General features: G+C 40.6%; 2 protein-coding genes and 1 long non-coding RNA gene across 3 annotated transcripts; 2 read left to right on the forward strand and 1 right to left on the reverse strand.

The window, feature by feature from the left end:
- Positions 1 to 1,140: 1,140 nt before the first annotated feature.
- On the reverse strand, positions 1,141 to 14,880 carry LOC125892754 (uncharacterized). Its single transcript, XR_007449778.1, has 4 exons — positions 14,754 to 14,880; positions 14,058 to 14,177; positions 4,445 to 4,512; positions 1,141 to 3,626 (listed from the first exon to the last, which is right to left on the reverse strand). It is a non-coding gene; the product is annotated as an uncharacterized LOC125892754 (long non-coding RNA).
- On the forward strand, positions 3,136 to 11,213 carry LOC125892748 (protein rapunzel-like). Its single transcript, XM_049582950.1, has 3 exons — positions 3,136 to 3,213; positions 5,880 to 5,970; positions 8,351 to 11,213. Exon 3 carries the CDS (start codon positions 8,401 to 8,403, stop codon positions 9,082 to 9,084), a length of 684 nt encoding a protein of 227 aa, XP_049438907.1. The 5' UTR covers positions 3,136 to 3,213; positions 5,880 to 5,970; positions 8,351 to 8,400; the 3' UTR covers positions 9,085 to 11,213.
- A 216-nt stretch (positions 14,881 to 15,096) lies between the features above and the next one.
- LOC125892742 (protein rapunzel-like) lies at positions 15,097 to 21,067 on the forward strand. Its single transcript, XM_049582934.1, has 3 exons — positions 15,097 to 15,229; positions 17,064 to 17,560; positions 17,699 to 21,067. Exons 2-3 carry the CDS (start codon positions 17,067 to 17,069, stop codon positions 18,387 to 18,389), a joined length of 1,185 nt encoding a protein of 394 aa, XP_049438891.1. The 5' UTR covers positions 15,097 to 15,229; positions 17,064 to 17,066; the 3' UTR covers positions 18,390 to 21,067.
- The last annotated feature ends 6,597 nt before the right edge of the window (positions 21,068 to 27,664 follow it).

Genomic DNA, 27,664 nt, shown 5'->3' on the forward strand with positions numbered 1-27,664 from the left:
TGTATTACATTACATTTTTGTTACTTTATTTACATAGTATACCAAAAACAAATTGACTATTACTTTTTATTTGACATTTTTGTGGCATTATATTCAGGGTTTTTTTTGTTGTTTGTTTGTTTGTTTGTTTTTTACTTTCGACTTTTTTAAAGTTTTTTTAGGACATGTTTATGTTTATGGCATAATTTTGTAGGTTTCAGGAATGATGTTCAGGTGTAGCTGATGAGTTTTTCTGTTCTGTGTACTTAAAGGTTTGTTTCTTTGGTTCATGTAATGTAAAACACTGGACTATGTGGCTGTTTGTTGTTATTTTTTCTGGTGTATTTGTGCTGATGTTGAGATTTATCTCAAATCTCAGTCATGTTTTAAATCAGTCATTGTTGAATTATGCAACTAACCCTGAGAACAACATTATATTTATATTAATATCTGACAGTTTTTATTCTTTATCCTTATCCAAACCTTCTCCAGTACACCGCATTGCATGTCTTTTAAAATTAAAAATACATGTATTCTGAGGCATACAGAGCTATTGCACTGTAGTACTCCTGTCACTGCAACTCACAATCCAAAGCCCCCTATAGATCGACGTGTGTAGTTGCAACCAAAGCATCTGTAATAGTCAAATTAAGAGCTCAACATTTCCTGTAAATAATAACAGATGACATTTTACTAACTCAAATTGTACCTGCCAAAACTTAGCATGTAATTTTCGTTCTATTTTGGAACATGTTAAATAATAAAGATACATTTTACAATTTTGGGATTGTCTTTGTGTTGTATGTCTTAGCATGTTTGTCTAAAATTGTCTGTCTTAGTTACCATCACAATTTATCTTTAATTGCAATTTAACCTGTAATTATCCCTTTTTCTTCTTTTAAATAGCAGGTAGGTAAGTATTTGAGTTTTTGAAGATTTGTTTTCATTAACAGATGCTCAAATTACAGTGTGGGAGCAGTTTCAAAAAACGTGTCAGGTTTCCATTCGTGCATTTTAAAATATTCTTTTAAAAAGGAAAAGGAAACACAAATGGAGTTCTTTCTGTAAATTCTACACAATAAAAGACAAACACCATATCTACTTATTTTCATTTATTTATTTAAAATATTCACACATTGAATAAAATCAGACATGTACAATGGGCTTGTTTAGTGTCACATTAGACAATACAGTGAGCCTGTATGCTGAAATACAGTCTTATATCCAAATAAATAGGCTTACAATAAAAGAGCTGTGTCCTCCAGAGCATAGAAAATGATGAATACAACACATTGAGGATAAAAACAGGGAGCGGTGGATACACTTCGGTTGATTTGTACTCACAGTTGTGTTTATACTCACTGCCTCCAGGCATCATTAATGCGGCTTTCAAACCGTCACCAGCTCGCTCCTCCTGCCCCCCAGCTAAAAAAACACAAGACCGTCTTGCAACAGAAGCTGTTTGTCACCCTGCAGCCTAAATATTACGCATTTTGACCGCCGACCGACGCACAGCTGATGTTGCAAAAGTGTGGTTATTCCAGCAGGGCATCATATAGAGCCTGTGAGTATTCATCACACTGTGGCATCAGTCTGAAACAGGATCTGTTTGACAGCTGCTGCGACAAATGCACAATGAGGACAGGCGTGCGTCCGGCTGCAGCTCCGGCTGTGCTTTGGTGCTGACGGGCTACATGCGCTTGCTTTTACCAACAGTACAGTCTGAGCGCTGATGGGGACGGTTGTTTCTGAGCAGATAACGGAGGCTTGATTATTTCTGACGAACACTCGCCTTTTTGTTGCTGTTTTTTCTTCCACTACAAACCGCAGAGAGGACAGGGCTTCTCTTGTGCTGCTGCTGCTGCTGCTGCTGCCTGAGGCTTGGTGTCTCAGTGAGGGGATGCGGGGTCTTTAACCTGCTGTAGGATCAGGTCTGGACACGCACGGAGGCAAACGCCCATCATATTTGTGTCTATGTGCTGTTGTAATGTACGACGTAAACATCACAGGCACCAGCCAGGCTTTAAGGGGAACAGGACTGGTCTTTAACGCTTTGCAGGCAGCTGCCAGTATAATTTGCATAGGGGTTTGTTTGGGGGAAAACAGCTTCAACCGCCGGCGCAGTCACTCCTCCACCTAAGAATCCATTGGATTTGTCTGCATGGATGTTCGTATGTACAGCCTATATATTTATTTATTTATTTATTTTTTGCTACAGGATTAAATTGTTGCTTATTCAGCCCTGGATAAAGGACCAGACCGTGGCTACTTGGCGCACAGATTAGGTGCGTTTAAGCTCAGGTTTTCGCCTGCTGTTGGGCAGACAGACAGTAATTTCAATTTGTGAGCTGTGCCATAGTGCTGTCAATATTCACACAAATATAATTAAGCAAATAATATCTTTAAACACGTGATATTATTTACTTTACGGTCTAAAGTGCCACCTGCGCCATTTGGTACATTTTTCTCGATGCACTTTACAGTTAAATGGTCTTTAAATTCGACAATATTTGACTCCAGCTTTTAATTTTTGGGTAAAATTGGTCAAATGTGAGCAGAATTATTATTATAATTACCTTTTAAGCAGGATAAACTTCTCCTTTTTTCTCCTGGAGCCTTTAAAGAGCTCGTTTGCCTTTGGAAACACCTGCGCACTTTTGGAGAGGTCCATTTGGATCCATAGCGCTCTCTTTGCCTGGCTGGATTCTACGCACATGTAAATATTTCCCTTCCAGTTTTTTTGGTCCAGTCCACAAGAAAAGGGTCTCTTTGACTCATAAATACCACCAATGGGCTATTTGTAGCCTCCCAGAGATGCTCCAGGGCTTGGCAAACGCACAAAAGGCAGCAAAAAGCGCCTCAGAGTTCAGCTGCGCACTGACTGACAATTGTTCTTCAGTATCAACTGTATGACTGCTGAATGGACCAGAATAAGTTCAAACCATAGGGGTGGGACATGGTGTATGTGAGGAGTGGGCTTTACTGTTTAATGCCATTCACATGCCATTTTAAAATGGTAATTTGGAGCTTTAATGTATTTGGGGCCAAAAGGGCCATTTTAGTGTTTTGGGGGCCTTCTGGGCTCTTTAAAATTACTTTAGACCAATTTGATCACCCCTACATAGTCAACATACATGGAAGTGTCCTTTTTTGCAGGGATTGCTGGGAAGAAGAAGGAGGCTGTCGAGGTTGGGACTTTGGAGAGGGAGGTTTAGTCACAGCCACTCTCAAAAGGTAAGAAATCCTCTCTTCTGCTTTGGCCAGTGGTGCCCAATGTTGGCTGGAAGGTGGTTGGAGACTATAAACTCCACATTTAGAGAGAGAAAGTCAGGTTTTCAGGTGTATTTTGGTGTCTTTGCTGTGTATTAGAACAGGGAGGGTCAGGGCACTATGGTGTGCATTAACAAGGAAATATGGAGGCACGGCTAGGGGGAGCCATAGCTGGGCTGGGAGGCAGCTGACTGGCCCTGAGCTGTTGGGAGAGGGGATGTTAAGCTTGTTTTAATACTCACAAGACACAAAAACGCCGGAAGATACTTGATTGTTGTATGTTATTCTTCATTAGTGTAGTTATTGTTTGAGCTCAAGCAGCTTCAGGGGTGTTGACTTCCTTAGAAGAGTGTCCCATCTGCCACACAGGCTGTGAGCTGTGAACAGGGAGCACACTGTCATGTAACACGAAGAAGAGGCAGGAAATTGTTCACATAGGTCATGAAAATGTGAATAATCCACTTTAGGAATGATTTAAATATAACATAACGTGTAAATGTGGATTAGCCTAGCACGGCTGCTATCATTAGAAAACATTCAAGATGGCCACTCCACAGCAGAGAGACAGGTGAGAGCAGCCTGTCACTTCCTGATTAGACACACACAGCTGTTTTGTTTACAGCCAACACACAGACAAATGTTTCTTCCCAGCAGTGACTAAAGCTTTAGATTTTCTTATAGTTTCTGAGTAGCAGAGCAGTAATGCAGAAGCTGAGTCACTGAGCCACAAACTTCAGCTGAGACTTTCTGACATGTCAAAATGCTGTGCTGTCTTTAAAAGGCCATGCTGCCACAGAGCAGTGATTGGTTAACCCATTGACAGCTGTAATAAAGCTCATTAACTGCCCCTTAATTAGCATTTATTAATAAATAAAACCAATATGAGAATACCTTAGTCCTTGATTGTCTTTTGATTAATTAAAAAATGGCACAAATTGATCAAACTTACTCGTTAAGACCCGCATTTCACTTTTAAGAGTCAATTTAAAGATAATTTTAATTGCACAAAGGGTTAATTTTCTATCACTGATTAAAAAGCAGCTGCAGAGAAGCTGTCCAGATCATCAGACTCATCCAATTTGTGATAAATACAGCTCAGATTGTCTAGTAATGAAAAAGAAATCTTATATTTTATGGTGACATTGTTCCAGAGAGGTCATCTGTGTGAAAAAACTGCAATTAACCCTTTCATTACCTGCATCTCCTCTGGCAGTTTGCTGTTTCACGCTGAGACGTGAAGGGTTTCCTGTTGTAGAACGTCATCTGTGAAAACAAGGACACAATAACAGAAATGTAACACACATAAATGCAAATTGTGGATCATTTAGAAGCTTTCAAGCACCAACTTTGAAGCAGAGAACTCTTTTTATCAGCCGTCGTAAGAGGAAAAAGCAAAAAAAATGGAGCTTTACGGGCAAAGCAGGTGAATTTCAGCTCAAATCCTGAGAAGATGTGATGCACAAAATCATAAAATGTAGCAACAGTTGGATGCAAGAAGCCTTTTATGGAGATTTGATTTCATTTTACAACATTTTTCAAGTGCAGGTTTCACCGGTATTTAAATAAAGTCAAATATTTGCTCACATTTCTGTTGAATTTGTGCATTTAAACGCACCATTTGCAGCTAAGTGGGAGCTAAAGGGTTAAATCCTGCTCCTGAGTCACTGCTTTCAGTCCACAGTCATGGTGCTGAAACCAGAGGGTGGATATTATGTGTTTTTGTGTTATTATTGGTAAATTACTGCCCCCTCTGGTGGACATGGGTATCTTAAAAAGGGACGAGAACGAAACAGAAACACACAGCAGCCTGTTAAAATGACAGTGTGCGTGTGTGTGTGTGCGTGTGTGTGAGGGCCTGTTTGAACACGTACAGCCTTGTGGTCATCAGCTGTGTGGGTCCCCAGTGTTGGCACAACACCAGTGTTTTCATTATCTCTGTGACTATGTAGTAATCTCACAGTGGTATGTGTCTGCAGTACCGGAGCCATAGCTGATTTACTGAGGTGAAGAGGAAGATAACAGGCTACTTGAAGCAGCTCTGTGGCTGATGTCACTGTCCCATATAATGCTTGTGTTTACAGGACAACACCCCTGAACAATCCTGCTTTGAAAACACAAGTATCAGGTGTCACAGAGCTTCTCCTGCTCCCTCTTGTAGCCTCCAGCAGCTCACACATTTCACTTTAAACACCAAAACTCAGCCTCTGATTCATCTTAAAATCATGTCATATTCATGTATAGTAGCTGCTGTTATGTAAAAAACAAGTCTTACAGCTCAGTCAGCCGTTGCATGTTTGTTTTCCCAGTGTACTGCAGCTCTCTGTCACACCCATTAGCTGCTGCTAGCATCTCAACATGCCGTCCCCCATTTAGCTCGCTGCTGCTGCTGCTGAGGAGCTATCAGCTCGTTCCATAGAAACACACAGAGAGCAGCCTGGTGCTGAAAGGCTCGAGTGCTGAGAGAAGCTGTGTGACACGGACGTAGAGAGGCTGTTAACTCCTTCACTGCTGAATGCTGCAGCCAGCAAGAGACAGAAATCTGTCCACTTCCTGGTTGTCAGTGCTCTGCAGCTTCTGTGTTGGAAAGAATCGAATCTTGTGACTAAATCTCTGTTTGTCTTTTGTTTCAGGAATCATCCTGATCAGGACCAGAGTCCCTGTTCTCACTGTTACAACTCCAGTATAACGTTCCTGTGTGAGCCTGAGGAGGAGACATTTGATGTAAGAAGCTACAACTCTCCTCCAACAGTTTAACAGCAGATGTATCCTGCTGGGATATTCTGAGAAGCTGCCATGTGTCAGAAAACATTACAGGCTGAAATGAACCGAAATAATCAGTAATTATGATACAGACCCCTAAAAAAGTGTTTATTTACTATATTATTCTTTATTCTGAAGCTGATAATGGAAATGGTTGAGGATTTGGGAGCATCAATGGAGTAATACTGCTGTAAATTCCAATATAAACTAATAAAACTAGTTGTTTCATTTATCAAAACATGTTTTATTATTCAAATATAGTAACTGTAGATTCACGTAGAAGCTCATGCAGACATCCTTCTCACAGCCTATTTGTTTGTCAGCTTCTACGGTAAAATGATCCACGTTTTTTTTTTTTTAAAAGGTACTCTAGAGTTTTAGTTTTGCCCTCACATATAGCCAGTAGGTTATTTGTTAATTCTCTAAAGGGGAATAAACTTTGTTTTTGCTGTCTATTTTTCACTCTTTAGACCAGTGGTTCCCAACTGGTCCAGCCACAGGGTCCAGATTTCACCTTAGTCATTCATTCGAGGTCCACACAGTTAAACACATTCAGCATCATACTTATATTTGACCATGTCGTTGAGCTATTTTGCTGTCTCTGTTAAGTAGCTGTCCATTAGTCACTCACTCTACGGCAGAAAATGGCACTTCAAAATAAAAGCTCTGTGCCGGAAATTTGCTTTACTTAAAAATAAAGTGTGTTTTTTTACAAACTTGACACATTTGTGAATCACTTGCAGTATATTCAGATCCACTTTTTGACCGCAACCCACCAGTTGGGAACCACCGCTTTAGAACACGCTATGTGAAATAACTTTTATCTGACGTCTCATTTCTCCTATGTGTGTGTGTGTGTTGCTAAGTCGCAGCGCTGTTAGAATGTGGATCTAATTGGCTGAGTAGCATCACATCAGACGATTAAACTCATGCAATTGGTGTGTGAGTTTCCAGGTCATGGAACCAGTGATACAAATACTTTGTCAGTTAACAGAAATGCTCTGTCAAATTGTTAAAATATTCAATAATTTATTGGTTATAGGTCTGAGTCTGAGTCTGCCCCCCTTAAATCGCTACTGCATATTAGGGGTGGGGGAAAAATTGATACAGCATAGTATCACGATATTTTTGTGAGGCAATATCATATCGTCACACACTGCCTCTCATTTTTTTATATCAATTACTAATATGACAAATTCAAATCAAACTTTAGGTAGTCTGGTAGAATAATATAATCAATTGCTATTTCAGTCCACTAGATACATTTTGCTGCAAAAAAAAAGTCAGATGAACAGTCCGAAAACCGTTATCTTACTGGATAAAACAGATGTTGATAAAGTATTCCTCTGTGGACATAATTTGCAGTTGAAAAAAGGTAATAAACTGCAATAGATTTAATCGCAATACTTAGCGTATTGCATATTAGATCATATTTAAATTGCAATAATATTGTATCCTGACTTAAGTATGGTGATAATATCTTATTGTGGATCCTCCGATGATTCCCACCCCTACTGCATATGGGACTTGTGAGAAACAGATTTAAAAAAAGATTTTTTTAAATATCTAAATTGGAGCAACTGAGGCAAAGACATCCTGATTTATAGTCCTTGGTTTGGCCCAAGCTTCAAAACCTCTGGATTCTACATTTCCCATACTGCAACCCAACTGTATCTCTCATGAGATCCTCAGTTCCTCTTAAAAATACTCGCTTCTTTCAAACACCACATCCACAGTTTGTAACGCAGGCATCCTGATGATCATCAGCTGATCACCGACAATCAGCTGTTGCTGCCATTTGACGAAACGCTCCCTCCTGCTCCATCTGCCTAATTAGCACAAGCTAAAACCCCACAACATGACCTCATCCCAACTCATCATATTTTACTGCTTTATCAGCAGACCCTCAGTAGCATTTAACATCCGATACCAAGCTGTTAATCTCACAGTGTTACCTGTGTGATGCTAACTGTTAGCCCTGTCACTGTGTGGTTGGCTCTGTTTGACACGCAGAGCTCCGGTCTCAGAGCATGAGCTGTAGTCTCATGATAAACAAAGACATAAAGAGAAGGGCTAAGTGAATCAATACGCTGCATGCAGCTGTACAATAAAATGACATTAACCTGTTTTAAATAGTAAAATCTGTGGTAAAGTTGTGGTGATTGGACAAAATTGCAAGGTTGTTCAGAATTAAGGGAACTGGCTGACTTTGTTTACTGTTGCAACATCATGGAGAGACTGAGCAGTACTTCTTGAGATGAGTAAACTGAGTGTCATGTGTAAATTGTGTGCAGACTAAATACCATCAGTTACAGTAAACTGTGATCTTTTCCTGTCACAGACGTCCACATCTGCACACAGTGACCTCAACATCTGCACCGCCTGGACATCATGATGGACGAGGAGATCATCGAGGACCGGGCCAAGCTGAAGCAAGGCCTGGTCAAAGTGCTCCAGTGTGTGTCCACCATCTCTTCAGCAGCAGCCGTAGTCAACCCCATTTTTGGCGTGGCCGGTTCCTTGATCCGGGTGGTGCTGCACCACATCGATGACGAGGACATCCGCACCCTGAAGCGCGAGTTCGGCTCGGTCCACCGCGCACTGGACGAGCTCTCTCAGATGAATCGCAACACGCTGGTGCAGATCAAGAAAGAAACGCTGGACGGCCAGTACTGTCGCGTGGAGGAGAATCTGAAGAACCAGTTCAGAAAGTTCATGGAGATGGTGGAGGCACGGCCGGAGCACCGCGAGCGCAAGAAGGAGGACTTCGAGGAGAGCTACTCCAATGACTTGGGAGACCAGAACCTGCACACGCTCTACGACGGCGTGGTGGGCACACCGAAGCTCTTCAGCAGACCCATCCTGGAGGTGTACCTGAAGCACTCGCAGGGCGACCGCCGCACCATGGAGCGACTCTGCACACGCCTCACCTACCTGTTCTGCATCGGCCTCATCGCCCTCATGGGCTACGCCGCCGTCATCGGAGACGACGAGGAGAGTCTGAGTGAGGAGTGGGCCGAGAAGATGGAGAACGTCCAAGAGAAGATGCAGGAGGCTCTTCGCAGGTGCAAATGAAGAATAAGCCTAAGAAGAGCTTTTGTTTTCTCAGCTGCTTATCCTTCATAGTCCACATTCCCTCTGTAACTCTCCTCTTTGCCTTTTCTCTCCCTATAAGCACTTTGTAAACATCTACTGCTTGAAACCCCTGTGACAATGAGCGACAATATGTCTCATTCTTTTCAAAACACTACTGGTCCAAACTTCAGTCTTTGAGTTATAGACATGTTCAGTATGTTCTGTCCAGGCTGAAGTGAAGACAACTAAATTATCACACAATATTTAGCCTCGGCTTCACACCACAATTGGCTCAAATTCACAGGAAAATTTTTCAAATCGGGATGAAACTGCAGGAGTTTCAACTGACACTGAACACTTTGAGATAAATCAGCCGTGGGATCGTTACAATTATCACAAATCTACTCTGAAAGCCAAATTTTGGGTGATACGCATGCTATATATAACGCAAAACACCACTCACATCTATAAATGTGGCTTTAAGATTCAGTGTGTGATGTTGCAATGTGTCCCACCCATTAGCACTTGAAGCACTTGAGATTAAATGTATTACACTACAAGTAAATCGTTTGGATGGAATAGGAGACACGCCTGAATAAAACCTCAACATTAGAGGTAGCTGGACACATGATCCTGTCATACCAGTCTAACTCCACTAGAGGGCCTCATGTGACTTCATTACAATCACACAGGACTATATGTTATTTCTTACGTTGTTCTATTTACATAATAACTACCATAAGACAGACGTTGCTTGCCAAACAGAGAGAGTTATGCTTTAAGTATATTCTATATTATAAAAAAGCAAAAACAAAGAATCCCAAAGAGCTATGAATGTAACAGACATAAAACCATATAGTTGCAATCATATACTACTCATGATCATACTGCCATGTGCACATTGTGCAGATTAACAGAATATATGCCACAGATATATGTTCCTCATGCATGGAGTCCATGATACACTACTTGTTGCTGTCGAGCACTACATTTAATGTCCTTTTACACTTATTTCTGAGGCCGCTGTATCGAGGTCTTTATTTTTCTTTTGCAATATGAGAATCAAAAACAATGACAGTCCAAACATAATCTGATTTGTTGTAACACTACATGTGGCCAGACACTTCACCACCGGAGGATACACTAAATATAAGTTGGACAAATTTAAAAATTGCGATATGTGCTTCCATTTCAACACTGTTTATATGTTTCTACACAAGTTGACTTTCTTAATGTGGTGTCAGACGAAGCCATAATGTCACTGGATGAATCTTTCCACTCTTGACTCGTGCAATTCTGCCACTCTTAATTTCTATTGCATGTGCAGGAGGTGCTCCAAGTATGTTTGTAATATATAGGTAAAACTATCAGTGGGTTTTTTGGTGAACGGCCATTTAGAGCCTGTAAAACATTTAATATCCATTGTTTGAGGATTTTTTTTTTTATTTTACAGTTAAGCCTCAGCATCAAAATAGACGTTTTGTCTCTTCTCAGATTCTCCCTCATCTGACCAACAGTGCCTAAATGTGCCAATAGTTTTGTATTATTTTTTCTTTTAAGGGTTTTTGTCTTAATCATTTAAGTATATTTTGTGTAAGGCATTATGTTTTGAACAGTTCATACGCTACAGTTTAGATTTTAAATGTGTGGTTAAGATATTGTTTGTAAATGTTTGTCTCCTTTTTTTGTTTGTTTGTTAAAGCAAACTGTTGGTGTCAATAGTGTCAGGTGGGTTTGGATCGCTGCATCAGCAAAGTCAAAAATAGATTAAACATCACTAAACAATATCTGATTGTCATTAATAGATTTCCAATTTATTAGTTTTTATATTTTTGTCATATTTCACACAGGTCTAGCCGGTTTTACTCTCATCTTTTCAACACATAGTTCTGTCCTGAACTGGTTTATTGTTCTGTGGCACTGTGCCATATCTCCTATTGTTACAACAGATTCAGTACAGGCGACATAAATAATGTTAAAATGCTGTTGATGTGGAGGAATATTATATGGACCTCCTAAAGGCTTTCTTGAAATGCCATATATGTGAATACTTTGCCTTTTTTGTTATGAATCTTTGATGTCTGGTTGTATATGTGCCACTTTAAATAAACATGAGTGAATAACACTGATATGGAGTCGTCACTTATTTAACATCTCAGCTGGCCTGCACTGAGCCCTGACCTCAACCATATCCAACACCTCTGGGATGAAGTGGAGCGTAGGCTGAGATCCAGTCATCAGTGTCCGACCTGTCTAATGCTCTTGTGGCTGAATTGCAAATGTAAATCTCTGCAGCCATGTTAAAAAATCTCATGGAAAGCTTTGTAGCAGCAGATACATGCCAATGATGAGATTATACTATTGCATATGGGAAAGAGAGATGTCTGGTTGCTCTGTATCCTCAAACGGAGATCAAAACATTTGGTCAGGTGCTCATAGGAAACAGGGAACAACCTTCTGATGTGTCCTACTGCATATGGAAGTAATGTTTGGGTGGTCATGTAATATATTTAGCTGTACAACAATTCTAATAAATCTTGAAAACGCAAAGCAAGTGCCAAATAACACTACAAGTACTGGGAGAAAAAAGTTACCATAAAACTTAAATTAAAAGCCTCATGCTAATTAAACGCCCAGTCCCTTTTACTAGCCGATTGTAGCTACACATTTTGCCAAGCAGTTCATTTTTTAAAATAGAAGTTCATGGGATGTATAAAACCGGATTGTTGCCTACCCACTTGAGCTAGCATTACTTAGCGGTTTAGATCATACATGCAAATATAAATATTTAATTTTGTCGTTTGCTCATTAGCTTAGTTGATTTCATTTTACTGAAACCATGAGCACCAGAGAAGACTGTCAATCATTCAGATGTATCGCCATGACTAAAAAACAGGAGGTGACTCCCTTCCTCTAGCTGTCATAAAGTCAGAATGTCTGTCCATTCCTCGATTACCTGTTAAGTTATTTATATTCCTTTAGTCAATAAGGATCCACCAATCATAAGAATCAAAAGTGTTTTTCGCAAAAATGAATCCATGCTATGAATAGTGTTTTAACAGGAGAAAGTGGTGTTGTGTCAATTTGCAGGTTGCCATGAAACAAGTGTCATAACATAACACATAATCCGTATGTTATTCGGAGTAATATTCATACTGGTTCAAAAACAGTTTGATTGTATTTCCCATCTTTGTTGAGCAACAGTTTTGTGTGAAAGGAATCAAAGGACTGTCCCATATAGATGCCTGCCCCTGCCTTTGTTGGGAACAAAGACCACGCCTCAATCTTATCCATTTCCGCACCAAAAGTATTTAAGCACACCTGTTTTCTGTTTTCGTCCCCTTTGGCTCCGTTCTCACATCGCTCCCCCCGAAACCCCTTTTCTTTGTTTTTCTTTTGGCTGTCATCTCTCCATTTTCTCTCTCCCTATACAGAATACAGGATCCACCAGGGGGCTCTACTCATAGTAGAGCAGGTGAAGAGATGACTCCCCCACTCTGTCTCAACTTCCCTGGTTCCCTGGTTCCATTGCGCCCTCCTCCCTTCAGTCGACACCAGACCGCCATCAGATTCCACTCTCCACCTGTCTGCGACCCTCATTTCTCCTATCACCCCATCTTCCTTTCTTCCTTCTTTCCCTGTCCCTACATCCCCTCATCCCTCCATCCCAGGACCCTCATCCCTTCTGCCTTCATCTCTTCATCCTTCATCCCTCATCCTCTTCCCTACTTCCCTCAACCCTCATCCCAAATCCCACGACCCTCATCCCTTCGACCCTCTATCCTCTTCTTCTCAACCCTCATCCCATATCCCTCAACCCTTCGCCCAAATCCCTCGACCCTTATCCCTTCATCCCACATCCCTAGATTCTCTTCCCTACTTCCCTCTACTACGACCCTCACCCCTCCATCGCTCAACCCTTATGCCAAATCCCTTGACCCTCATCTCTTCATCCCTCAATCCTCTTCCCTATTTCCTCGACCCTCACCCCATCCCTCAACCCTTATGCCAAATCTCTTGACCCTCATCTCTTCATCCTTCATCTCTCAATCCTCTTCCCTACTTCCCTTAACTACGACCCTCACCCCTCCATCGCTCAACCCTCTTCCCAAATCTTACGACCCTCAACCCTCGATCCTCTTCCCTACTTCCTTCAGATTATTTTTGCTCACTCTTAAGTAAATGTTTTTATTTGACTATTTAGAGACTTGATTCCATAATATCAGAGCAAATCTGCTTCCGCACATTTAGTTGGAAGCATCTTAATCTAGAATATTAGATTCTGGCTTGGGTCGTAAAGATTTAGTTTCTGTTTGTTCCAACACTTATTTTAATGTATTTAATACTTAAACTGTAACATATTCAAACACAAAAAACAATATGTTTTTGTACAACTGCATCATCCATCAAACTGAAATATTCTATTGGTCTTGTCATTATATTTGGCCAAAATTTAGCCTTTTTGGTGTCGTTGAAAAAGCAGATAATTTGCGTTTAATTTAAGACATAGTAAATATCCACGGAGTGTATTAGGAGGCCCGTGATGGTACGTGAAGGTGCAGTTCCCTGATTTGTACGCAAGAGGGCGTGAGTACTTCACTTGCTTCACCATTACACCTGTTCTCACAGAGCTCCCCGGGGGCCCACAAGACTGAAGCATCACATCTGCGTCTCCAAGCTGCAGAGCTATTAAAGCCAATACTTCCTTTAAAGAACCAAACAGATGTGCTACCTGCTAGAAACCAATCCAAATGATTTATAAGATGATCAAAGGAAGGCAAAAGAATTTACCTGAGGTGAAGTAAAATGGGCACAGGGCCTCGGTTAATTCCTCTGGTATGGCCCTCATGCATCATTTTCCAGCTGAACAGGTTTGACTCAAAGCTCAGAGTTGGGGAACCGAAACAGGAAAATGTGCAATGCAGGCGTTTGAAATGCAGATTACTGAGAGACAAAGATTTGAAGGTTCTTACCTGCTCTGAACACTGAGCGATGAATGTCTTTGAGCCGCCGACGCACGTCGTCTATCATGTGATGGAGCTCGTTTTTCTCTCCGTGACATGATGAGCTCGTTTCGGAGAATCCATTTCCACCTGGGGAAAATCAATTGAGAAATTCAAATAAAAGTATTGGGCATGAAACAAAGAGAAATCTTCACACATGTTGAGAAGCGCTTCATGGTTTCGGGAAAAAAACGATTTGCGTAATGATTTTTTTATTGTGAGGGAGGTTCATGTTGGGCGCTCACAGGGCGCGTCGTGTGCGCGCAGATGAGGTGGATGTCAGGTTTAATTTGATCATTTTAAAGTCCTTTAGACTAATAAAATAAACAACAATTCGGTGTTCATTTTGATTTTAAAAGCATGTTTTAACCTGATATATTTAAATACGAGTGGAGAGAGGTGACGCACATCTGTAGTTATATTTAGACACTGTGTGGTTGACAAATACGCTCCATAAATATCAATATCTCCATAAATAATACAAAATGTTAATCTTATTTCAAATCTAAACGTGCGGGGTGTATTTCACAGCACATATGTGCGTCTACAGCACATCCATTTATGATTTAAGACGCGATTTTGGTCAAAATAAAAATCATTACATAAATTTATCGTACTCAAACACTGAAAAGACAAAAGACAATAATAGTTTTCTGGTCGTCTTACCTCGGGTCTGGATCCTGTAACATTCAGCAGCAGCTGAAGCGCAAAATGGTGATGAGGAGACATTTGCGCCAAGTGCGCAAAAAACGTCTGAGGAAGAAATCCGTCGAAAATATGCTGCAAATAATACACAGCAAACAAATGTTCAAATTCAGCTGCGTGTTGCGGAGAAGAGACTGAATCGTCCTTTCATGGTGACATGAAGAAGAAAATGGAACCGACCACTCGCAGTCTGTCTGTCTGTCTTTCCCTCTCCCTCCTTCTCTCTCTCTCTTTCTCTATCTCTCTCTCTCCTTTGCAGATATCTAGTGCGCATTTCTTCTTCCTCCTCTCTGGATCCTGTTTTTGGACCCCTACTCAGCTCCGCGGTGAATGAGAGAATCGTGGGAATTTTCTCCAACTTGAAGGAAAAAAAAAAACTTGTCAACAGCTGTTGGAGCTCATCAGGCGTGAAGGAGCAGCAGAGACATTTCATTCAGGTACAGAAAAAAACAGCTGTTATTACAAGAATGTGATGAATGTCCTTATCTTCCATCAGGAGGGGTAAATATGCTCTAAGGTGTGTCCGAGGCTCTCAGGGGATTTGTGCGTAAAAATGCCTGCCGTTGCGCATTTCTTTTGGTTGCGCATGACAGTTAAATATGGTGCAGTTTGGACACATGACAAACATTTTGTCATTTAAATGATATTATTTCGCTAATAAATTGTTTATTCATTTAGTTTAATAATTATTCTTTTTTTTGCCCTTCTTCAGTATGAATATAAACAACAGCATTTCCACATTCGAATAAACAAAATTAACATCGACGCTCATTTGTGGAGGAGTTTGGTGACGCAGCATCAGACAAACATCTGAACAGACAGGAGGTGATTTATGGATGTCAGGTTGCAAGCGAGGATGAAAGGGGATTTTTAAGCACGGTTCGGCCTTGGTGTGCTCTGCTATGAAATGAGTCATGTGCACACCCAAGGGCATGTGTGTCATTTTCTCTTCCCAAGTAATCTCAGGCCCCCATTTTGTTTACATGACATCATTACCTGCATCTCACTGAGTGGGGAGGTTTTTCTGGATGTAATCATGTCACAGCTGACAGGGTCAAGGTGAAGACTCTTTTTTAATCCTGATTTTGAGCCTGACATCATTATTTACCTTAATATTTATCTTTTGAGAGAACAAAAACAGAGATTTTGAACTTGTCATGTATTTTTTGTTGCTAGAAGTATCCCTTGGTTGCCATTTAAGGTTTTCATTACTGATTAATTTGCCAGTTATTTTCTTGATCAATGGTTTTATCTATGAAATGTTAGAAAATGGTCAACATATTGAGAATACTGTTTTTTAAGCCAAATGTCTGCTTCTTATGTGTTGTGTTTCATCCGACCATTTCTCCTGAATGCATTTATATTTAGTTTATTATCTCATAGGACAAAGAAACCCAGTAAATCCTCACACTGGAGAAGCAGCAGGCAGGACTTTTAGATTTTTTTTCTTGGAAAATAACTAACAGGTATTCAACTATCAAACTAGCTGCAGATCTGTTGATTGACTGGCTGATTATTTTAGCTCTGAAATAATCAAATTACTGTTCACCAGTCTATTCTATAACCTTAAATGTCCAGTTTGTAGGAATTACGGGCATCAGCTGGCAGAAATGGTGTATGATATTCACAAGTGTTTTCAAAAAAAAAAAAAAAAAAGAGACCCAAAACAGTCTATCAACGTTACGAACAGTTCTAAATGAGCATTTATTAATATGTGTTAGCACAAAGTGGCCACTCAGCATTGGGTACAATAGAATAGTGGGTTGACATAGACTTCATTATTTTAAAAACAAATAACATAATGTTCTAGATTGGTGGCTCCCAATCCCCGTGTCAGCGTGGGTTTACTCCAGGTGCTCCGGCTTCCTCCCACAGTTCAAAGACATGCAGGTTAATTGGTGACTCTAAATTGTCCGTAGGTGTGAATGTGAGTGTGAATGGTTGTCTGTCTCTATGTGTCAGCCCTGTGATAGTCTGGTGACCTGTCCAGGGTGAACTCTGTCTCTTGTCCAGTGTCAGCTGGGATAGGCTCCAGCACCCCAACGACCCCCAACAGGATAAGCAGTTATGGAAAATGAATGAATGAACAAGCCAAAAAGGTTTCAGAACAACTGTTGTAGATGTTAATGTCCAGTCCTTCCTCAACCAGGTGAAGGTCATGGATCATCTATATTTCGCGAATACTTCAACAAAATAAAGACTTTGATTAATTTTGTTCCGCACTTCTTCTTGTATTTATATCTGACGCTAGATTTTGTCTTTCTGTCTCAGAACATGACCAGTTCATTGGAGAGGGTTGTGGCCCAGAAGAAGGAGGCCATCGAGGCGGTGATGGACATGTTTGAAAAGGGGGCCGAGGTGTTGGCGAGCGCCGTGGGCGAGCTCTTCCCCATCTGTGAGGCAGCCGCTCCAGTTCTCCGTCTGGCCTTAGACAATGTCCACAGCAAAGAGGTCTTCTATGTCAAAGAGCAGTTCCTGATGGTGAGGAACAAACTGGATGTCCTCTCCTCCCAACTGGAAGACATCGACTGTGAGATCAAGAAGGGGCGACTGGATTCCCAGTACTTCTCAGTAGAGGAGAACATAAGGAACCAGTTTCGGAAATATGTGGACATCTTGGAGGCGAAGCAGCAGTTCAAGGAGGTGAAGACCAGACTTTTTGTGGAGCACTTTGCCAAAACTGGAGGAGAGAAGAACCTGTTTGTGCTGTATGATGCTCTGATGGGAGCAAACAGCTTTGGAGAGTCGGTTTTAGAGGTGGTGGAAAGGTAAACTGATATACTTCATCACATTTATGTTTCTGGAATCACTGCAGCTGTCATGTTCTGATATGCATCACTGCAGGTTTCTCTGTACTGGAGCACCAGATTAATTATTTATACGTAAATGGTTCCTCTGTTGTGCAGGTATGTTGCAAGGAACCGTCGACTCCTTGAAGATTTCTGTGTACGCATGAAGGAGCTCTTCTGTTTGGGCTTGATTGCTCTGCTGGGCCACTGTGCCTTAACCCAGGGCCAAGAGGAAGAAGACGACAAAATCCAGGAGTGGAGCAGCAAAATTGAAGAAGTCGAGTCCAGGATGAAGACAACCATCGAGTCCTGTATCGCTGCCTTCCCAGAGCAGGCTAAATTAGACGCCCAGCGCCTCCTGCATGAAAAGGGAGAAGAGAACCTGCAAGTCACGACTCAGCAGCTTCTTGAGTTCTTGGTGAAAAAGTACAACTGGGTCAGCTGGTCTGTGCGGCTAATCAACCATTCAGGGAGCACCTACCGGAACTGGCGAGCAGGGGAGCACTTTCACCACGTGGCAGGACAGAACTGGTTCGAGGTGCTCCAGGTGAACAACATCAACCTGGTGGTGTCGTACAGCAGCAAACCGCAGCCGGTGCCCCGTGACTGCATCCAGCAGGTGATGGAGAACCAGGGGAAGAAAGGAAACGCCCCAGCAGTGGTGGAGGTGTTGGAGAAGCAGCTGTGCGGGTTTGTGGTTCACGCCGTCAGTCGCCACAAGCAGTCCGCAGCTGCGTGGAGCTTTCCGGAAGACTGTCACTACTGGGAGAGACACAAGAATGTTGCAGTGTGTGTGCACTCAGAGTAAAGCTGACACGTGTTTAAGAGTCTAGGATTTGACAGCAGAGGGGTGTGTTTAAACTGAGATACTGTAGATTTGTGCAGCTTGTCCGTCTGCAAGAGTGAGCTGAGATTATCAGCATGTATGTTTACCTTGAATTAAAATAATGAATCTTAGAAACTGGGGATGCACCGATCTGATGCACAGGATAGGTGTCAGTGACGATACTGAACGACCAGATGTAACCACATTAAACCTGTTTCTTAGTCACGTTTTCATAAAAGTCATTTCACCTTTATTGCACTGAATCACTGACTGAATTTGGAGCACCACAAATCCCTTGTGCTCAGTATTGTTCTATTTGTCAGTATTTTTCAGCAGTATTTGTTCACTCTTTCTGGGATGAGCTTCTGTAACTAAATACATAATAACTCACAACTTTTACTTACAGTTAAGAAGTACAGTACAGTCAGTGGTGGAAGAAGTATTATCATTTACTTCAGTAAAGGTAGAACATTGTAAGGGTTAGGGTTAGGGTTTACACAGTTAGTTTTAGTCTAGTGTTTCCAAACCCAGTGGTCGTGCCTCTCTGAGGAAGTCACAGCATAGAAAGAAAGTAGTAGAAAGCATCGATGCAGGGAGTGCAAAGCCGCTGCGTTTGAAAACGCTGCTATCTTGCCAGGTGATCGCTCTTGAATGAAACTATCTTTGAAATCTCTTTGGTCGTTGCTAACAACTTGTAAACATCTAGAACATGTCGCAGAGCCCCTATAACATTGTTTATCTGCAATAGGTCACAAGCCTTAAAGGCTGGGCACCACTGGTTTGATCTTAAACAACACATTGTACTTGTAGAAAGAAAACCACACATCAAACACACATTAAACACACATTAAACATGGCTTAATAACAAAAATTTCAAACACAAGTACACAAATCAGCTTCACTATAACTCGCAGCATTCACAGACAAACACTTGTCTTTATCTGGACACATGTTCCCTACAAATACAACACACTAATGTTTTTAGCACAAGCCTATGGCATTTTACATTGTATAAATTAGCCTAGAGGCTAGCAGACTTTATCTCTACTCATATGAAACCAGGGACAACAGCAACATTTAACAAAGGTAACGTTACAAAATTTGGCTCCATTACAACTCACAAGGTTCACTGACAAAACAATTGTCTTACACTAAACAAGTTTTCCAAACAAATACAACATGCTAACGTGTTTAGCACAAGCCTATGGCATTTTACATTGTATAAGTTAGCCTAGCGATGAGTGGAGATTTCCTCTGCTCATATGAAGCCAGTATGCTATGTAATGCTGTTTTTGTGGAGGCTTTATTGTCTTCACAGTTTATTGTTTCTTATCTGTGAAATTAAAGTAAATAAAAGCTTCGTTTCTTCTGAGGGAAATGGTTTCAGCTTACAAACGCAGACAGGAGGTCTGCATCCCTGCAACGTCTAGTCACATTTCTGGGGAGGTGCATGTCAGGCTGCGACGTAGGGTACGGTGTAGGGTAAGGCATTGATTTGACACAAAAGTATAAATTCTGCATACTCTACACATCCGTACCAGGAGAGAAAAAGACAGATCGGTGCATCCCTATCAGAAACACAGTATTTCAGACAATTTGTCAGAAGAATTTTATCACAAATGCACTTTTATTGGCTTTCCAGGTTGTGTAAACTTTTTATTTAGTAGGTATTTAATTTACAGACATTTGATGTGATTTTATTTTAAATTTAAATATGAACTGCTTGCATATTATGAACTGTGTCACTGTGTATCTGTAATTTATGAGTTACTAACCAGTTTGTTTAAAAGATATTTCACACTAACACTATATTATATATAATAACGAGAAGGATCTATGCTTTTACCTCAGCTGCTTTCAGTAATAATCCAGTCTCCCATGAGAAATGGCTTCTGCACCTTCAGCTGTAAAGAGATGGTTTTGCTGAGGCTGCATCTCGCGAGCTGTGCTCCCATTTTGTCTCTGCTCAGCAGGCTGGCCTACATAACTCTGACGGGGGGACAGAGGTCACTTTTTCAGGCGTGAAAAACAGGAGGCTTGGAGTTTGGCACTGGAGACGCGACAATGTGCCTTGTGTTTTAAACACATTCAAAGCCCCCGAACCAAAACAACCAAACCTCACTGCTCACCAGTGCTGTGCCTATAATTACGTCATGGAGGAGAAGTGATTTCGTCTGCAGCAGTCTTCATTTGTGCATTTTGTTTGTCTGCTGATAAAATTGCTGAGTTGTTTTGCACTTCCCAGCCAGCTGTGATGGATTTTTTTATTATCCATGTGTAATTTTTCTTAGTTTTTAATGATGTTTTTGCCAGAAATTTAAATTAATTTCACTCCTTTTCATCAAAATATTTTCCCCATGAAAGAGAAATCTGTCAAAACACACTACATTTATGAATAGTGTAGGTGTTACACCAATCAGTGATATAAATGCTCATTAATTTAAATCAAAAAGTCATGTATTATTACTTAAATCACATCAGCTTCCATATTTAAACCAACTAATCTCAATAAAATCAGTGCATGGTCAAAGTTCATCATATTCTTTCTGCTTTATGACAATTAATGACCAAATACAAAGAGTTAATGGACGTGTAAACAAGTATAATCTAATGTCTGCCTCTCTTTTCTTGTACAAATGTGATTTATGCAGCACTGTAAGCGTATGTGCCCATTAAAACAAGCAGTGCACCCTCAGCAACAGGCACTCTGGCTAATTTAATTGATATTTACACATAAGTCAGCATTTCCTGACCACAGCTCTGGTTTGATAGTCTGTGAATAACCTTCGGCTGAGCTAATATCCTGCAGACAAGCAGCAAAGTGCTTGGCTTAGCAGGATAGTATCAGTCATAATGCCTGGTGCAGGTGCAGAGCGAGTGGAGACGGCCATCATTTCGTATCTCGGTGGATCTGGAGGGTCTTTAGCTGCTTGTAAATCCAGCCTGTCAGAATCCATCAAGTGATATCTGTAATATACAGCGCAGTGCTGGAGGAAGTGCTGAACCATCTGAGGTCTCTGTGTCTGCAGTGGAAAATAGCTGCTGGTGGGAAGATGAGGGAAGATGATCAATAAGATTTCTGACTGATGGCCTGGCTCCGTCTAATTTGTCGATTTTGCACAAAAAAAATTAAGCTAAAAACAATTAATAGCAATTTTCCTGTGAAGAAGTAGTGCAACACCTCTAAGGTTCATTTTCACACTTCAGTGTCTGTATGGATTAATTTGTGCCCACAACTTAAATTTTGAATTTCCTTTTGGTGGAAGTTTTCTCTGGGCTCATCTGAGCACAAACCTGAAAACATTTACAAAATCTGCCCATCCATTTGGCTAAAAAGTTGAGTTTTTCTTATCATACTATTGAAATTGTTGGACATATGGAACTATTTTTTCTATTTATTTCATTATATTTTAGGGGGAAAAAACAGTACTCCAATGGGAAAAAGAAAAAAAAATTGAGCACAATCAAATATTTGGTATCTATAAATATATAACAAGTTTCATTTCGAAGATATGCAGTATGCTTTTAATTTCATCCACCAGTTTACCAGTAAAAAAATAGAACAATATTTAAAACAAGAAGTATGTGAATACTGATTAGGATGTCGATTACCATGACAACGACTGATGCTTCGAAGCATTCAGCTCAGCCCTACTAATAACCTTAATCACTTTGGTCACTAAAATCGTGATACTGAATTTTTATATTGTTTCCTCTCTACTCCAGCTCTGCACTTGTCGTAGAGGAGAGTGCTATCAATCTTCTGATCCTACTTTCTGAAAGGAAAGTCCCCAAAATGTTTTGAAATAGTCCTTTAATATCAGGGTGTTTGCATCCATATCCTCCTGAGACCATTTGTCCTACAATGAGGACATCACATTTTAGGTTTAGTGCAACTTATACTTCAGTCTTCTTAACTTAGGCCTGTTGACCTCATTTGTGGACTTTCTGTTTTTTTGCCAGCTAGTGGTAGTAAGAGCACAATACATTAGTCTCTATATACAGACTCTACATTCAGTGAATGTAGAGTCTGTAGGCAAACCCCGGAGATCTTGCCTCCGGAAGAAGAGCGAAGAGCCCTGGTTTCCGGTTGTAGGCTGTTTGTAGTCCGCGTGATATTGACCAATCACGTTTGAGCCGGCTGCAGTTGCTGCCAGGTTAAACGTGCGGTGAACTAACGAGGCGGAATATAATTGGTGTCACTGGAAACTCTGAATCCATCGCAATTGTTCAGCATATTTACTTATATATAAACGGAAGTCGGAAATGGAAATTCACCTCCTCCACCCAAATCAAACCAGAATGCCAAAAAATCTCCCGGAAGTCAGATGCCGAATATAGCCGATGGGTTCCGAGAATGACAATACACTAATCCATATAAAAACAAGATGGCAGCCATCTCTGCCAAGTCAGTCTGCAGCCGATCCCGACACAAAAGTAGACAAGGTCCAAAACCTGATCACATTTTATGGTGAAACTTGTTTATCTATGATTAATAATGTTTGTAGTTTGATATGGCAACACATTTGACTGAATTTTAGCAACAGTAACAAGATAACATGCTGTTGATTAGGAAGTACTCATTTGAAGACATCAGGACTTTATTGTTGTCTCATTTGAAGACATTGGGACTTAATTATCATTGACAATGTTTAGTTTTTCATACTTATCAGGTCCTGCTGATCCCACATAGCTCGGAGAAATTAAAAATGTATAACAAACAAAAGTGCGGGTCTCAGGAGGATATTAAGGGAAGAGTGTAGAGATTGTAAACCCTGCTATCGGCCTGCTGCATCATCAAAAAAGTCTGGGAACCACACTAAGACAGTACAAGCCACATATGAAGAGCTAATGATAAAACAGAGCTCTTTACACTCGTCATTGTTTCATTATAAATCAAACATGCCGGTGTACAAAACAAAAGGAAAATGCGTCACTGTCCAAATACTTATGGACTGTAGCACACAACACTGCACCTGCTACTTTGTTGGCACAGAGCCTTTTCATAATTAGAAATTCCAGACAGGTGACTAACAGGTGTTTACCACCTCTGATATATACCATGCTTTAATCTTGCACTGAAAAAACAGAAAATGTGGAGCAGACAGACAGATGGGTGTGCCAGACAACAGCACAGTCTTCAAACACACCACAGAACCAGCCCGAGAAAACAGACCACTGAAATGTTGCATCATGACAAACACAACCACACACTCCCTGCAACAATAGGCCTGTTCACCTGCTTTAACTTATCCATGGTTTATCAGTCACCTTAATGTCTTAATTTTTATTTTGTAATCCAATGTGTTGGACATATTTGGATGCTAATTTCTACACTGTTACCAGGAGTGTTAAGTATTTCTAAGGTTTTCCTCCTGTGTGGACATAAAGAGCAGCGGCAGCCTGTACTGTAAGCCACTGGATTCATTAGTGGTCGTGTGGGCTTTGCCTAGGTAACAACTATTGATCCAAGAGGCTCTTCCCCTGCATAAAAGGCTCTGGCTGTGGTAGCCCGTCAATCCTGACTGTCATTATGGGAAGACTAAAGCATCTGTTTACTGACGAGATCGACTGCGTCCATCTCATGCCACAGGAGCGAGAGTTAGCTTGTTCTGTGGTTAAGGGAAGGTTAAAATAAGGTTTTCTGAATGAAAGAGTGAGATCTGGTGAGAGAATGGCACCAGAGGGGGTTAACAGACAGAGGGCGCTATCAACATGCAGATTAAAGGCGACCATGAACCAAACCAACCCGAGACATGATCTACATCATGATCTACATCATGATCTACATTTGTAGAATCACATTTTAGTGTATTTTAGCCAAGAGGATGAATTAAAAACATTCAAGTGTGCATTGTTTTTTGGGCTATTTCATGTTTTTGTTTGTTCATTTAGAGTTAGAATCTTCACTCTGACTTTGGAGCTTCTAAAGGACAAGTGTTCACAGTGTCACATAAGCCTGCTGCTCCTGATTTTTATCATTTACCAGAAACCTTAAAGGAAGCAGGTACAAATGCTTCCCTTTACTCCACTGGGACTTCATGTGTGGCTCAATAAAGGTAGCTTTAAAGGAGGAATTATGGCACAGAAAGCAAAAGCCGACATGATGTAATTCTGGAAATAAACTAATTACATCCCCACAAGAAAAAAACCTACTTTCAGTTCACAAAACCTTTTTCCAGCGTCTCTAAAACTAAACGCTCGCCTTTCCATCAAGCTGAATCTCCTCATGTCCAAGAGGAGATAGAAAGCCAATATCAATATTTCATAAACAAATGAAAGACTGGATGGAGGCGAGCATCAGAGTGGCCCTGGAGGGGAGAGTCGATCAATGGTAGGATAGCTCTGTCCGCTGCTGTCTGCCAATCCACAGGCCCACACAGGATAATGCGATTACCCATCAGTGCGAGTGGACCATCGACCAGCCTGCTGCTCTCTGAGTGGACTAATCCAATAAAAAGCATTAAAACATTTGTTCAGTGACACACTGGCTGCAGGTCCGAGCCCAGGACTCAAGACTGATCATCCCACCTGGCTGAAGATAGACGCAGAGGTGGAGAGTAACAAAGTACATTCACTCATGTAATGTGCTTAAGCACAGTTTTATAGTACTTTGTACTTCAGCTGAGTATTACCATCTTTATGGTACTCAATACTTGAACAATGTACATCTTACTTCACTACATTTATTTGATATAATACAGTTACTTTGCAGATTCTGACTAATAATAATACAAAATATTACCAACAGATAAACTGACATATTCACAAGCTACCCAGCAGTGTATAAAGTAAAAAACATAAGCTCCACTTTTAGCAGCTGCAACATAAAGTAATGAAAATATTAATGCATCAATCGTCGTAATCAATAATATTATATACATCATTCTGAAATGGCCCATTCTGTCTATTGAGTACCTTTACTTTTGGTACTTTAAGTATATTTTGATGATACTTTTGTACTTTATTTAAGTAACACTCTGAATGCAGGACATTTACTTGTAACAGAAAATTTTTACACTGGCGTATTGCAACTCATGTTTAAAGGTCCAATGTGTACGAATTAGTGGCATCTAGAGGTGAGGTTGCAGAACTCAAACTTCTACCATCTGCCAAGCGTGTAGGAGAACTACGGTGGCTGACGCAAAAACACGAAAACGCGAAAGGCCCTGTCTAGAGCAAGAGTTTGAGTTGTCCATTTTGGGCTACTCTGTTACCAACATGGTGGACTCTGCGACAGAGGACTCACTCTGTATGTAGATGTAAACAGTCATTATTAACCAGTGAAAACATAAATAAACCTCTACGGGTAATCCAGCTCCAGGAAAAGACCTACACATTCTCACTCCGACCTCGTCACATATCAAAGTTTGGTCATGGACTTTCCACATTCACATACGACGTGCAGGGCACCCTGTCTATGTTGGTTGTTGACGTTCTGGGACGTCGTGTCAAGTTCTGCCTGTTACATACATTGTCTTATTTTGAAATACACTTGTTTTCACAGGATTTAACGTTTGCACACAGTCTCTTTCAAAATAAACACACTACATCAGCACAACAACCCGAATTGACGTTTTTTTTCATCCAACAACTAACACACGTGGTTGGGTTTAGGAAAAAAGAACAGGGTTTGGCTTTAGACTCTTACGAGACGTGAACACCGCTCACAAGCCCTACTTGGACTTTTGCCACTGTAACTTTCGTTCTTGCCGCATTTCCCCGACACCGCCGATAGCTGTTTAACTATAATGACAACTTTTTCGTCAGTGTCTGATGCCGCAAATCACTGCCCAAGCGCCGGATTTCATTGACTTCGGAGTGGGACGGGGTTGTAAAAACCTCCTGAACAATGAACACTGAAGGAATTCTCAAAAGGAGAAGTTTCAGCTGGTTGTAATCTTCACCGCAAGATGCCACTAAATCCCCCTAAGTCTTACACACTGGACCACTATTAGCTCTTGTGCATTTTATCCAGGAACAAGTGGCTAAGTTGCAAGCGTCTAACTAGCTCACAAGCTGACATTACCTCAAGAAATATGATTCAGATGTTTTAAAAAAAAAAGTTTTAAAATAATTACGTCTAAATTAAAACAGGACAGAAAGTTGCCATGTGTTCTAAATAGTGTTGAGATGACTGTTTTACCTTTAAAGATGCAACCAGGTGTTCACCAGCAGCACAAAGGTGAAGTCTTCCAACATGGCCGTCACATGGTCGAACATAGTAGAAAGAGCATGTTTTTGCAGCTTCACCTGTCAACCAGGTGCTCAGGTAACCAACATGTGAACAGCAGGATCCTTACAGAATGTGTAACCAAACAGTGTTTATATACACAACAAGATGGCCGACTCTTCTGTCAATTATCCAATGAGAAATAAGCACATGGATGGTCAACCCTTAAAGGATCCAACACCCTCAAACACAGACATTTCAAACTAAAAGCACACAACAAAATGTTATAGAAACACTAAGGAGTGTCACACAGTCACAAGACATGATCAAAGATATAAGGAGATATTATTTAAGACCTCATTAAATATTAAAAACTGCAAAAATGACAAAACTCTTTAAAAAGAAAGCCTCTTTACTAAAAGAAGCATCAGAGAGGAATGAATATTTTAGTATGACAGGGAGTTATTTACAAATAAACAAGAGTTTTGTAGGTTTTTACTTTACAGAATAAGCAGTATTTAATATTTTAATTTTTAGTAATTACCTAGGTCATAAATATTTTTCTTATTTTATTGTATCAGGTTCTTCCAATTTTTTTTCCACTTGGTCATGAGAGTGGATGCATGCAGTTTTTAGGTCTTTATACTTTACTTGAGTATTTCCATTTCATGCTACTTTATGCTTTTACTGCACAAGTTTAGGGATGTGCAATACAGGATTTTTGCCGATATCTGATATGCCGATATATAACAACTTATTTGGCTGTTACCTGATACCAATATCAATATATCCCAACCTAATTTTAGTGATCATCAAGTCTCTTCTGTAGTGGAGCTAACAGCATATTATGCATGGATATTCTTATCGTGACAGCCCACCAGCAGCTGGAGACATGAAATACAATGCTTTCCATTGTATGTAATATTCATTTATTGTGCAAAATAAGAAAAAGCATGTTGGCCTTTTATTTAATAGCCGATGTAGTTACTTGCTACTCTTTAGATTCAGATTCTAATTATGAATAATGATGTATTATTAAGATTACAAACCAGCGGTAAGCCCCACCACTACCTGCTGCAACACT

The sequence above is a fragment of the Epinephelus fuscoguttatus genome, linkage group LG8, assembly GCF_011397635.1.
Source record: "Epinephelus fuscoguttatus linkage group LG8, E.fuscoguttatus.final_Chr_v1".
Lineage (NCBI taxonomy): Eukaryota > Metazoa > Chordata > Actinopteri > Perciformes > Serranidae > Epinephelus > Epinephelus fuscoguttatus.

Bases quoted from the DNA above. Each gene is read 5' to 3' on its own strand.
- LOC125892748 (XM_049582950.1), top strand. From the start codon at position 8,401: ATGATGGACGAGGAGATCATCGAGGACCGGGCCAAGCTGAAGCAAGGC.
- LOC125892742 (XM_049582934.1), top strand. From the start codon at position 17,067: ATGACCAGTTCATTGGAGAGGGTTGTGGCCCAGAAGAAGGAGGCCATC. The intron at 17,561-17,698 runs GTAAACTGATAT...TCTGTTGTGCAG, and splicing joins GTTTTAGAGGTGGTGGAAAG to GTATGTTGCAAGGAACCGTC.